At 43.8% G+C, this 12,370-nt stretch overlaps 1 protein-coding gene across 1 annotated transcript in view; it reads left to right on the plus strand.

The window, feature by feature from the left end:
* LOC306792438 (poly [ADP-ribose] polymerase tankyrase-1-like) overlaps positions 1–12,370 on the plus strand; it is a 59,424-nt gene that overhangs the window by 38,490 nt on the left and 8,564 nt on the right. Inside the window, exons 15-22 of the mRNA XM_079289555.1 lie at positions 2,844–2,989; positions 3,126–3,291; positions 7,376–7,595; positions 8,922–9,031; positions 10,128–10,316; positions 11,425–11,505; positions 11,631–11,826; positions 11,922–12,001. Of these exons, the coding sequence (XP_079145681.1) occupies positions 2,844–2,989; positions 3,126–3,291; positions 7,376–7,595; positions 8,922–9,031; positions 10,128–10,316; positions 11,425–11,505; positions 11,631–11,826; positions 11,922–12,001 (1,188 nt within the window). The remainder of the gene's footprint in view (positions 1–2,843; positions 2,990–3,125; positions 3,292–7,375; positions 7,596–8,921; positions 9,032–10,127; positions 10,317–11,424; positions 11,506–11,630; positions 11,827–11,921; positions 12,002–12,370) is intronic.

The following is a 12,370-nucleotide window of genomic DNA, read 5'->3' on the forward strand; positions in this document are numbered from 1 at the left end:
ATTCTGGCCGCAGTCCAGATCAATCCAAACGACCGTGACTCCGGGCCTCCTTCTCTCATGTCCACGTTGACTGGCGTTCTGATGGGCTATTTTTCAACTTATTGTAGGAGCGGTCGGTCGATGAACGCGCATTCTCTCGTAGTGTCACTTCAAAACTTTCTTTTATTCCAGAACAGCATCAAAAGCATACATGGAAGTCATCTTAAACAGAAAAACCCGCTTTGTCTCATAATGCGGTCTTCTAATGCGATTTCGTACGGCGTAATGCGTAATGCGGTTGAAAAATAGTCAGCCCTTCCACTCTCTAGTCGAAAAAACACACCTGCACATCCTCAGGTGAGGTCTACATAAGATAAGGTCTACATAACAAGAGTTAACGCCCCCTGACGTCATCATTGCATCATAATCATTTAGGCAGTAACATCTTAACAGGTTCAACAGTAAATCATAATTAGCATGGTTTGATGTACAAGCGGCAGCATGATTATAATTTCCTTAAAAGTATAGAATCTACAGGTAAAACACAAATGAGAGTAATGGCTTTTACAACTATAGATGGGCTAAAAACATGGAAAATGTGACAGTGACTCGATGTAATTGTGGCACAGATGATCCTGCCTTTATTTACTTTAAATGAAACAAATTGTCTTGACCTTTGTGCCTGCTCTTGTTGCTCGTATGGAGTTGTGGTCGCATTGACTTTTCTTAAATGTCAGGTGGATATTGTTCGGCGTGACTGAAATGCTTTTTGTCCGTGTGTTTGTATTTTTGTCCACATTGATCCGAGTTGAACAGCAAACCTTTCTTCTTTCTAAAAGGCCAAATGTTCCCCTCTCATGAGATTGCCGACCCACGGCACTCTGTGTGATCACAGCAGTTTGAGTTGCACCGGGGCCCACTCGTGTTGAAAATGTTGGCGCTCGGGATGCTCTGTAATATGCCTCGGATAAAAAAAAAACACCCACCAAATGTCGGGACCTGGTGAGAATCCCGCAGAGAATTTGACGGCAGTATTTGGCGTGGAGTGAAAATCGGCAAAGTTTTTTTTTACGTCACACACACACACACACACACACACACACAGACTTGAGTTAACTGTCTGGCTGAGCTCCTGATTGACGTTCCTGGGCTGATTCCTGCCATCTGTTCTCAATGTTGAGGAGGTTCTGTGACTGAGCATACGTAATTGAAAGCAGCTGCATCTACTGTATTTTAAAATAATATTAAGAGGATGAACATAGTGGAACATTTAGCAGATCCAGAGCCTCAGACACGGCGCTAAACGAGCAGCAACACTCATCACGGCTCCGAATAAATGCCAATGCTGCTGCGTAACAGCTGGATGTGTGTTTGCTATTAAGTGGCCGTTAAATTCAGTAGTTGCAGGTTTAAATTTTAATTGCAGACTTGGGTCTTTTTAAAGGAGATCCATTCCTTTAACTTAACTGTTCGCGGTTTAGAGCAAATGGAGTTTGCCGACGTTGTCGATTCATTTTCTGACGATCAATTTATGGACTAATCGACCAAACATTGCAGCTTGTCACTGATATTGTTGTTGGATATGGAGTCCTCTTTACTCATTTATACATTTAGATTGTGAAAGGCAAAACACCCATTCGGATACAGTGTACACAGAAATTAAATTGATACAAAATATATGTTTAGATGAGTATGTTACTATCTCTTCGTGACGAATATTCAGAAACTCCAGCACAAACATAGAATTGATCCTTAAATGGCGCCATGTCGGCCCGACCAAGTCTCCACTCCATTGTTCCTGCCGTTTTGATTCATATAAAACCCCGTTCCCACAAGTTTAATCATACCCGTCAGCTTCTTTCAAAACTAATCTCATCATTTTCATTGTATGCCGAGTTCAAATTCCACCCGCTGTGGCTCATGCTACAGTTTTTAACACTTTTTTTTTTTCAGAAACAGAAGCAGACACTTCCTCGATGGCAGTTAATGTGAGGGATAATAGCTTAAGATTGAGGAATGCGTCTTCCAGCAGCGCGTTTCATATCATAGAAGGAAACTTTTTAAATTAATTTCCCACCGTGTGTCCTCTAACCGAGGTGTAATTGGGTCTATAACAGAAAAACAGGAGCACAGTTATTTCCTGTGAACAGCAGGGCAGCCGGCGTCTGCCTCAGTTCAGCAGACGTGAATCAACTTCAGTTAATAACTTCGATATTGTTGCTGTTTTTCGCTATTTCCTCTTTCTTGCGGTCTCCCAGAAGGGCTGTTTGTTCGTGTTTGAAGTTGGTTTTGGTTGATCGTGTATATAGAGTCGACCAACACAAACACTAATTTGGCTCGAGGGACTTTAGCATCGGACACCCTCTGTTCTTTACCCTTTAGGTACATCTCAAGTAGTCAACATGATCAAACATGGAAAATGTCATAATAAGCAAAGAACAGTGTCCTGAAAAGTGTCCTGCTTAGAATCTGCAAAAATTGGCGGAGCTGAGAAATGTTCCCGTTTAAATTTGTATGTAAATGACATTTTCTCTCGTTGTCACAGAAAAAGGGTGTCTATTTCCTGCCCGTTTTATTTCTCTCAATCTTTCAGATCTCAATTATTCACTGCGACTCACTGTGTTATTGCACTTGAGCATTTTAACAAAAAAAAAATCATCTCATCTTAAATTAAATCTGTCAGTGTCCTTTTGAAAGCCTCATCATAGATACAATAATTCACTACGTGGCTTATGCAGCATAGCATATCATAGCTTCATCTTTTCATGGCTCTTCGGCTGATCAGCTCCTTAATTGGATACCAAATATTCATTTTAATCTTCACTCTTTTGTCTCCGTCTCTCTCTCTCTCTCTCTCTCTCCAGTCGTTGTGTACGGCTCAGAATGTGAATTGCAGAGATCTGGAGGGAAGACACTCCACTCCCCTTCACTTCGCCGCCGGCTACAACAGAGTGACGGTGGTGGAGTACCTGCTGCACCACGGGGCCGACGTGCATGCCAAGGACAAAGGGTGGGACTCTTGAGTTATGGTTTAATTGAATTGAATTAGAAAGTTATAGTGAAGTTATTGAAGGTAATCATTTCCAATACCCTCTGATGATATAATAATAAAAGAAACACATCCTCTGTGTGTTTTCCCTTCACAGTGGCCTGGTTCCCCTCCACAACGCCTGTTCGTACGGTCACTACGAGGTGGCCGAGCTGCTGGTCAGACACGGAGCCTCCGTCAACGTGGCCGACTTGTGGAAGTTCACGCCGCTCCACGAAGCCGCTGCCAAGGGCAAATATGAGATCTGCAAGCTGCTGCTTAAGGTCAGACCTGCGCTTCCCTCCTCCTAATGCCTAAACTAACTTCCCATGCCACACATGCATACACTGCAATGTAAATCAGACTAGTGCTGCATATTTAAAGCAGCAAAACCAACAGTATGGAAGCCTTTTTCTTTGAAATAACAACAACCCCCATCAGGGGCCCATGAATTGGCGAGAATTCCAGTCCCGTCGGGATCATTTCTGACCAATCAGACTACAGCGCTGACAGTATCTGTTGTGTTTTTCCTGATCGTCACATCTGGCGGAGGCTAAATGAGTCCTTTGAAATGTTGCCGTTTTACGGCTGAATGTGTTTTTGTTTTTCCTATCACGAACACCTCCAGACACGGCTGCACCGGCACAGTGTTGTTGCCATATGGCGCTGCATAAATCATTGCTAGATCAACGCGCAGGACGCAGGACGCACGCAGCAAACCAAACCCGTCAGCTGCAGGGAGAATGTGATGATTCCCTTAACTTTCTTCACACAATGAGATTTAAGTTTGGAGCAATCTGTGTCGGATTCATTGAAGAAAAAAGATCGAATTACCCAATCATGAAATGAGATATTGACAAAAACTTAATGTGATAAAAGATGAGTCAAAGATACCACAATTTGAATTGTTGAGTCAAGAATATATTTGAACTGGTCAGTAAAATATTGTAATTAACAGTATTGCATGAGGTGTCGCGTGTTTACAGAGCAGTATATGAAACGAAGAGCGATCAGCAGGGAGGTAGTGCAGCCGACTCAAGAAGCTGTTATGAGATTGACACGGTCAGACTGACAAAGTAATAAAAAAAAAACTAGTGCACGCAACAGTTCACTGCAGCAATCGTAAATCACTTTGAGCCTAAATGCAATTGAACAGTGTGTGTGTGTGTGTGTGTGTGTGTGTGTGTGTGTGTGTGTGTGTGTGTGTGTGTGTGTGTGTGTGTGTGTGTGTGTGTGTGTGTGTGTGTGTGTGTGTGTGTGTGTGTGTGTGTGTGTGTGTGCGTGTGGTGGGTGGTGCAGTGGAGTTACTTGTATGGCTGTTATGGTTGAGTGGAGTCGGCAGTGTTAAGGAAGGTGACATCTCTGGGGGCAAAAAAAGCAGTTTCAGAGTGAAATGGAAACTTATACTTGTATACATAAGTCATGACTGAAAGAAAGATCAGGAAATAAACATAAATGACATATTTCCATCACGTTTTCCGCCGTCTGAGGTTTGATTAGCGCTGTTTTCATGACGTCACATCGTTGCAGCCTCTCTCTGCCGTCGTTTAATGGTTCCCGGAGAATTAATGCCGCCAACTGTTTGTCTTGATGCATTTTATTTTACAAAAATGCAGAGGTGAAATCTATTATTTAACATTCTGTTGAACAGTCTGTGCGAAAGGCAAGTGAAACGCTGTACTGAACTGATATTGATTGGGGGAAGGAGGTTTTGTTTTCCTGAAACACATTGTGGTTATGAGGGAAAAAGTTGTTCACACTATTAACAGTTGACAGTTTTGATGATGATGATGATGAGGATATCTTGTAGTCGGATCAAGCCTGAAATCTTGCAAAGACAATATATTCAAGACCGCTCAATATACATTTGATCTTGGATTAAGCTGCATATTTAATTTTAGGATTAGTGTTTCAGTCTAACCACATTCAATTCCGGAACCTCGTATCTACAATTTCATGGTAACAATTTGCATTCACTGTTCGGGACGTGGTTGGGGAACAGAGATGTTCGAGCTCTTTCATCAGAATACTTCAGATCGTATTTGATTTGTGTATCCGTGCGACAGTTGTCTGCATGGAAAGTGAAAAGCATCTCCCTGCAGGAGAGCGTCAGACATCGTGACGGTGTTATTGAAGGAGCGTTGAAAATGCTGAAGACACTGAATGTTGTTTTTTCTTCAATTTGACACCCATCTGTAGTCGCTTGCTTGTGGCAAGCGGGGCTACTCTGACCGGTCGGTGCTCATGATGACCGGTGCTACTGTAGTTGTTGGGCGCGAGCCTTTAGCACATCGTCCAGGAACACCATACGCCTGAGCAGCTTTGTTTTTAGTGGGAGTTTAACACAAGGGATTGTTTCTCCTCGTCTGGTGTAAGCTCAGCCTGGTGTGTAGCCTCACGTGCAGATAGATCACAGTAAGTGCTCTCAAATTAGCCCTGGCGATACAGAAGGTCCTTCAGGCCACACTTTCCCTGATCTGATGGTTGCAATCAGAGGTCTGGGTGTCGACGCACACACACACACACGGATGATCGATTCTTCAAGGTGGTGGAAAATCCTCTCATTTTGCTAAGCCTGTGATTGTTTATCCTTGTGTTCACATGCCAGCGCCCTCATTTTCTCCTTTTAGCGCACACACACATGCACACAAGTAAGCCGAGTGTTCCCGCACTTTGGGTGTTAATCCGCCTCGGGATGCAACCGTTCTCTCTTTTTGAATAAACTATTCCAGAGTTCAGCAGGAGGTTTTTCTTTTGTCTGCTCCGTTTGTTGTCAGCTTCGTTTCGTCCCCTTTCTGTGTTGGATTTGTCTCTCGGAGTGAAACTCTGTTGCGTTCGCTCCCGGCGCTGTGATATTCTGGACCTTTTTTGTGTGATTTACAAAATGTATTTGCATTTCCTTTGTTAGGAAAAGAAGTGTAACAGAATGAATCTCTCATCCAATGAAAGGACAATCTGCCGTGTTAATGCTTGGCATGAAAGATGTGAACTCGCATGACTTATGATCGTGTGACGTCTCGCAAGCGACCGACAAGCAGTGCGACATATTCTAGTTTGGCTTTGTGATTGCTTTGTTCAGTCATTGTGGCTGTAGCATTTCATTGTGTTTGTTGCAATGCCAGCGGTCTGGCTCGAGGGATGGTCCGAACTGAAACTATTGGATGGATTGCCAATATTGTTCCCCAGATGATGAATCCTAATCACTTTGGTGATTCCTGATTTTTTACCCTCGAGCTACATTTTGGCTTTTAGAGAAACATTCTCAGGGGCTTTGCCATGAAATTGTGGTTAAAACATTACATTTTCCTCTCAAGATGAGCAATTCACTTTTCATATCGCGCCGTCATCAGGTCAAACTTTCAGTTTGTACTTTTAAGATGCTTTTATGACAAACAATCCCATCAGCCTCAGTGCTAAGTTGAGGTTAGTGCTAATTAGCAAATGTTAGCATGCTAAACTAAGATGGTGAACATGCTTAAATGCTTAAAATCTGCACGTCAGCATTGTCACTTTGAGCATTTTAGCATGCTAATGTTAGCACGTACATTTGAGCACGGTGACTAAGTCCGTCCTCTTCATAGAGCTGCCAGCATGGCCGTAGACTCTTATTGTTCTTTGTAAAAAGATCAAATGCATGAGCCAGATAATCTTTCAGCGAACTTGTTCACTATTGTAAATGGAAAATCTTCCACAAAACCGACATGTATTAATATGTCAAAGTTCCAAATTATTACTCCGATGGGTCTCTTTTATAATTTTCCTGGATAGCGAATAAATCAGAGTGAGAATATGATTACAGCAGCAAAAAGAAAGGAACAAGTAGGGCAGAAAAATCTGATTATGGATACATTAAAAAAAAAAAAGGTTCAATCGGGAATACAGGCACGAAAGATGTATAACGGACAGTTTCAGGCCAGCAGGGGACACCCAGGGGAGTTGTCCCACAACATCACATTATAATGAGCAGATTTTCAAAAACCTACAGTGAAGTGACAAGTTAAACCGCAACCTAGGGAGACAGTTGAACGATGAAAATGTCTGCTTCCCAGCCCATCTCCAGGGTGTGTGGTGTTTTCCACTTCACTGGATGTCCTGTCCTCACCTCTCTACCTCCTTTTTTTTCCGTCTGTCCGTCTCTTCATCTCTCCGGTGAATTGCCTTCATCCTCTCCTCGCTCGTCACTTGTCATCGTCTCTTCCTCGTCAAAGTGGAGAGTGATATTTTAAATTTGCGAACATAGTTTTGTGCCACCATTCAGTCTTAACATTTTGTCTTTGTTACGAGAAAAACAAAAAAAAAGTTCTGCATTTTGATTGCAAACGCGGTCCGCAATTTACACTGAAGTCCATTTTGGCCTCGTCTCTCCAGCACGGCGCAGACCCCACCAAGAAGAACCGGGACGGGAACACGCCTCTGGACCTGGTGAAGGACAGGGACACCGACATCCAGGACCTGCTGAGAGGAGACGCCGCGCTGCTGGACGCCGCTAAAAAAGGCTGTCTGGCCCGGGTGCAGAAGCTATGCAGCCCCGACAACATCAACTGCCGGGATACGCAGGGACGCAACTCAACGCCGCTGCACCTCGCAGGTAATACGCGTGTAGAATCACAAACACACACATTTACAGTTACATGTTTTGCTGAGGTTTGCAAGATTTAAGCCAGTTTGTACATCGTATATTTTGGTGGTGCCAATCAGTCTAGCTATAACTTCTCACAACCGTCCTCAGATTTTGGCTCAGTACGGTGCCAAGAACAAGGCAATAAACGCACACAGCTGAAGTCTCGAGGGGGGAAAGACATCTTGTCTTGACTTTAAATAAGTTCTACGCGGCACAGGGAGCCAGCGAGGGGAGGCAAAGATGAAGGCGATGTGTCGCCTCTTTTGTCTTTGGCAAGAGCTGGGCAGCAGCGTTTTGGATAAGCTCGAGACGGCCGGGCTAATTTATGGCGACACGACACTAGAAGCTGCAGTGTACTGCAGCAACCTTGGATCTCACGCAAACTTGATAAAGTTCCTAAAAATCCTGATGGCAGAGATTACCACAGTTCTTCAAAGGTGCACATACTCATTCATTTATTCAGGATCAGTAATCATGATAGCATCAGCCTCAGAGATAACAAGAACACCACTCTGCATAAACACAGGACAGAAAAACGTCTTCAAACCGTGTCTTAAAATGTCATAGCAAGAAGGGTAAATATTTAGATTTCTTTTATTTTATCTTCCTGCTTTTTACATTTTCTGCACAAACTCTGACGTGAAGATTACCTCCGTGCACCACGAAGGAATATCCGGACAGCTTGTTTGAAGTTGGGGCAAAGTGTGGCGCCTCGGTGTTAGATGAAGTCGCTCCCCGGTGGAACACTTGTTATCCTGAATTGGGAATTGAACCGTTGTCGTCGGGGTTGACGGGGTAAACGCCTTGGCCTGTCAAACTTCAACCTCAAACTTCTTTTTTCCTGCAGTGTTTCTCCGTGTACTCCTCCTCTGGTGGGGAGGCAGATTGTCCTTTGTCTTCTTCTATGCGTTTCATGACCGAGGCTAGCTTTTGTAAGATGATAAAGAATGAATAATTAGAATATGTTTTGCTGCATGACTGGCACTTTTAAAGTTGAGACACTGCTGAAAAAACACTTTGAAGGTCTGCCGGTGTTTTTTCTTCTTCTTCATAGATCTGACCACTTAGACACACACCCACGCACCCTCTGCCTTAATGTGCTCGCTGATAAAAGGGAAAAGATGATTGTACGCTGTCACACTGTAGGCCGACATGTCTCTTTGGCTTTCCTCCTCTCTCATTACCTGACTGCGTTTTTGTTTCTCTTCTATTTTCTCTTTTTATCTGCCTCTATATCCCGACCCCCATCTGTCTTTCCTGCCCTGCTGTGTTGTCCATACAACCACTCTCTAGCTGGCTACAACAACTTGGAGGTAGCAGAGTATCTGTTGGAGCATGGAGCCGATGTGAATGCACAGGACAAAGGAGGGCTGATACCGTTACACAATGCTGCCTCATACGGGGTAAGACATACACACACACACACACACACACACACACACACACACACACACACACACACACACACACACACGCACGCACTACTCATATCCAACAGAAGTGCTGAGACAGAATGTCAAATTAGATTTTACTTGATGGGAATCATAATTAATTAACATGAATCACTGTATTTTTTTGACTTTTTACATTTTCTTTTTTAGACTAAATGATGAATTTACAAAAGGATGGAAATATTTGTGTTTACAATTTGACGTCCTGTCCTTTCATTTGTCTTGTTGTTCACTCCAACACTGCTTATTCTGCCTTGTTTGTCTCAAGTGAACGTCATGAATTCATATTTCAGGCTTTGAATCCACATCACATGTTCTGAATCCTCTAGCTTACGTCTACTTATCGCTGATGGGGGCTGAAAAAGTGCAGTTTCTTTGCTGTCCACAGCTCAGTTGACGCCTGCAGATATGTCACATTCTGTTCGATGTGTGGGACAGTAAGAACCATTACTCCACCATTATTATTATTGACCTTATTATTACACTGAGGTTCTCTGAAGACATGCATGCATGTGTGTAGTTTTTCCTTCATCTGGAGTCCTTGGTTGTCTCTCTCAACCACATTTTGCTTCCAGCTTGACAGCATTCTGCTGCGGAAAGAGTCATGAAACACATGTTTGAATGAAAACTTGATGAGCTCTGCATTTTCAGAGATACACACACACTTTAGCATCCCCCACTGGTACTCAGAAACAAGCTACATTGTGTTTGACGCTAAGATAGCAGTTGGAGTCAGACGATGAGGGAAAAGAAGAGGAAGGAAAGACCTGCGGGGAAACAAGAATCATGATGGAGTTAATAATTCACACAGGTTCTGTTCCAGAGAATCCCACATATTACATTATTTTCCCACCACGGTGTTTATAGCGCTCATTCACACATTTGCTCTTGTGAAATGCTTTTATTTCTGTTGTCTCTTTTCCTCCTCATCCCACCACCATCCTCTTCTCCCTGCTGCCTTTTCTTTCTTCTTCTAATCTCTCCTCCTCCATCCCCTTTCATCTCCTGTCTTCATCCCTCTGTGTCTGTCCCCACCTCATCCGTCTAGCACGTGGACATAGCCGCCCTGTTGATCAAGTACAACACGTGCGTCAACGCCACAGACAAGTGGGCGTTTACTCCCCTGCACGAGGCGGCCCAGAAAGGGCGGACTCAGCTCTGCGCTCTGCTGTTGGCCCATGGAGCCGACCCCACCATGAAGAACCAGGAGGTACAGACGCCACTGGACTTAGCAACGGTACGCGAGTGCTCTTGGAAATGTTTCACAGCATTCGTCCTGATTTCTCCGTTTTAGGAGCCTCGTCGTTTGTGTGTCTTCCGTAGAGAAGTTCACGTCACTACAGCTGACCTTCGAAGGAAGTGAAGTGCAACTTGTGATGATGCAAACATGAGCCCACAAATCTGCTACAGATTAGAGGACACAGAAAACGTATGCTGTGTACTTGTCAATGAAGAATAAGCAATGTTATTTAACACTGTAGATGCAGTGAATACTTTGCAGCGAAGTCATTTATAGACCTGCAAGCTGAGCCCCAACACTGGCACTGTTGAGGCTCTCCCAAGAAAAACCTTGTCAATCCAACTACTTCTTCACAGTGCATTAAACAAAAGAACGTACAATACATTTAATGGGTGTTATTTACAGCCGCAGGCTAGATTTGGGATAACTTCTCAAAGCAGGGACCTGCCTCCACCACTCTTTATGTGGATGAGACCTTTTGTTGTACTTCTTGGCTGTTATTTTAAGGCATTGCGCAAAAAAGATGGACACACACGCGACCTGGAAGTGAGACAATTCTACTTTGGAGAGAAAATAAACTAATTCTTCCGCTTACAAATGACAAGTTTAATTCATAAGAACCAAAACGCACCGTTTCTCAATTCATGACACTCAGGGTTTTGGCTGCTACAGCCTTACCGGTCTGGTGTGTACCGGTAGCTTATGGAGGCTAATATTAGCAATTCTTAAGATATTGCTCGATAACAAACATTACTCTTTAGGGCCCACATCCACTTGTGCTACTGTCACAATAGCGTAGCATTTTAGCTAAACGATAATTTGTCGTTATCCCATAATGCTCATTTGTAGCCACAGTGACCACAGTTTAATAAAAGTTACATAGTCTCCCTTTAAAAAGCAAGCAGGAATGTACAAGGTGACTTTAACAGAATCAACTGCTGAAGATAAAATACTTCAGCGCTGAACTTTACATGTACAACAACTTTATATTAAGTTAAAAATAGAAGCAGAATTGTTTGTATTAGGTGGAGAATTAAACATAGACATAATGACAAGATGTAGACAGACATATGGGTAATGTACTCTGTCTCTTTATCTGTTGCAGGCTGATGACATCAGAGCATTGCTGATTGACGCCATGCCACCAGATGCCCTGCCAAGCTGCTTAAAACCCCAGGCCACTGTGGTGAGTGTCCACACGCGTATGAAGGGGTACAGACGGGCTTTTTATCATGTGGTGGCCATGTTATGCGCGCAATAACATTTGACATATTGACCCTTTAAACTAAATCGTCTCTCTTCCGCTCTCAGGTGAGCGCAAGTGTGGTGAGTACAGGTGCGGCAGGGGGCGTGGCCATCTCTCCCTCTCCATCGCCGTCCTGTCTGTCTGCAGCCAGCAGCATAGACAACCTGGCCACGCCTCTCAGTGACATCACGGTGGGGGGTGCCACTGGACCAGCGGACGGCGCGTCGGGGTCCGACAGGAAGGAAGGAGAGAGTACGTTCAGTAAGTTGTATGCCAGATCGGAGGCTGGTCCTTATGAATGAAAACATGCTGTTAGCATGTGTAACACGCCTGCTGACACCACTGTGTCTCTGCAGCTCTGCTGGACATGACCATCAACCAGTTCTTAAAAAGTCTGGGGCTGGAACACCTCCGAGAAACCTTCCAGCGAGAACAGGTACACACGCACACACACACACACACACACTTTTTTATGTGTCTTGAAGGAGACACAAGTGAAAGTGAACAGCAAACGGTGTGAAAAATTGCTTGTAGTTTATTGCTTTCAGGGTTGCATACTCATTCAGTCATGGTTTAAAGTGGTTTATTTGTATATGTCAGTCTTCTAGGGGCATGGCTTTAGGGATGGCAATGCCGTTCCGTTGGCCCGCTTTGGTCCAGAATGAATTATGTCAACAGATGGATTGCCATAAAACTTGGTCCAGACGTCTTTGCTCCCCTCAGGATGAACTGTAATAACTGTGGTCATCCCTTCACTTTTAATCAACGGCCATCAACATTTGAATTTGTCCAATAGTTTTATGGC

The sequence above is a fragment of the Melanostigma gelatinosum genome (assembly GCF_949748355.1).
Source record: "Melanostigma gelatinosum genome assembly, chromosome: 18".
Classification (NCBI taxonomy): domain Eukaryota; kingdom Metazoa; phylum Chordata; class Actinopteri; order Perciformes; family Zoarcidae; genus Melanostigma; species Melanostigma gelatinosum.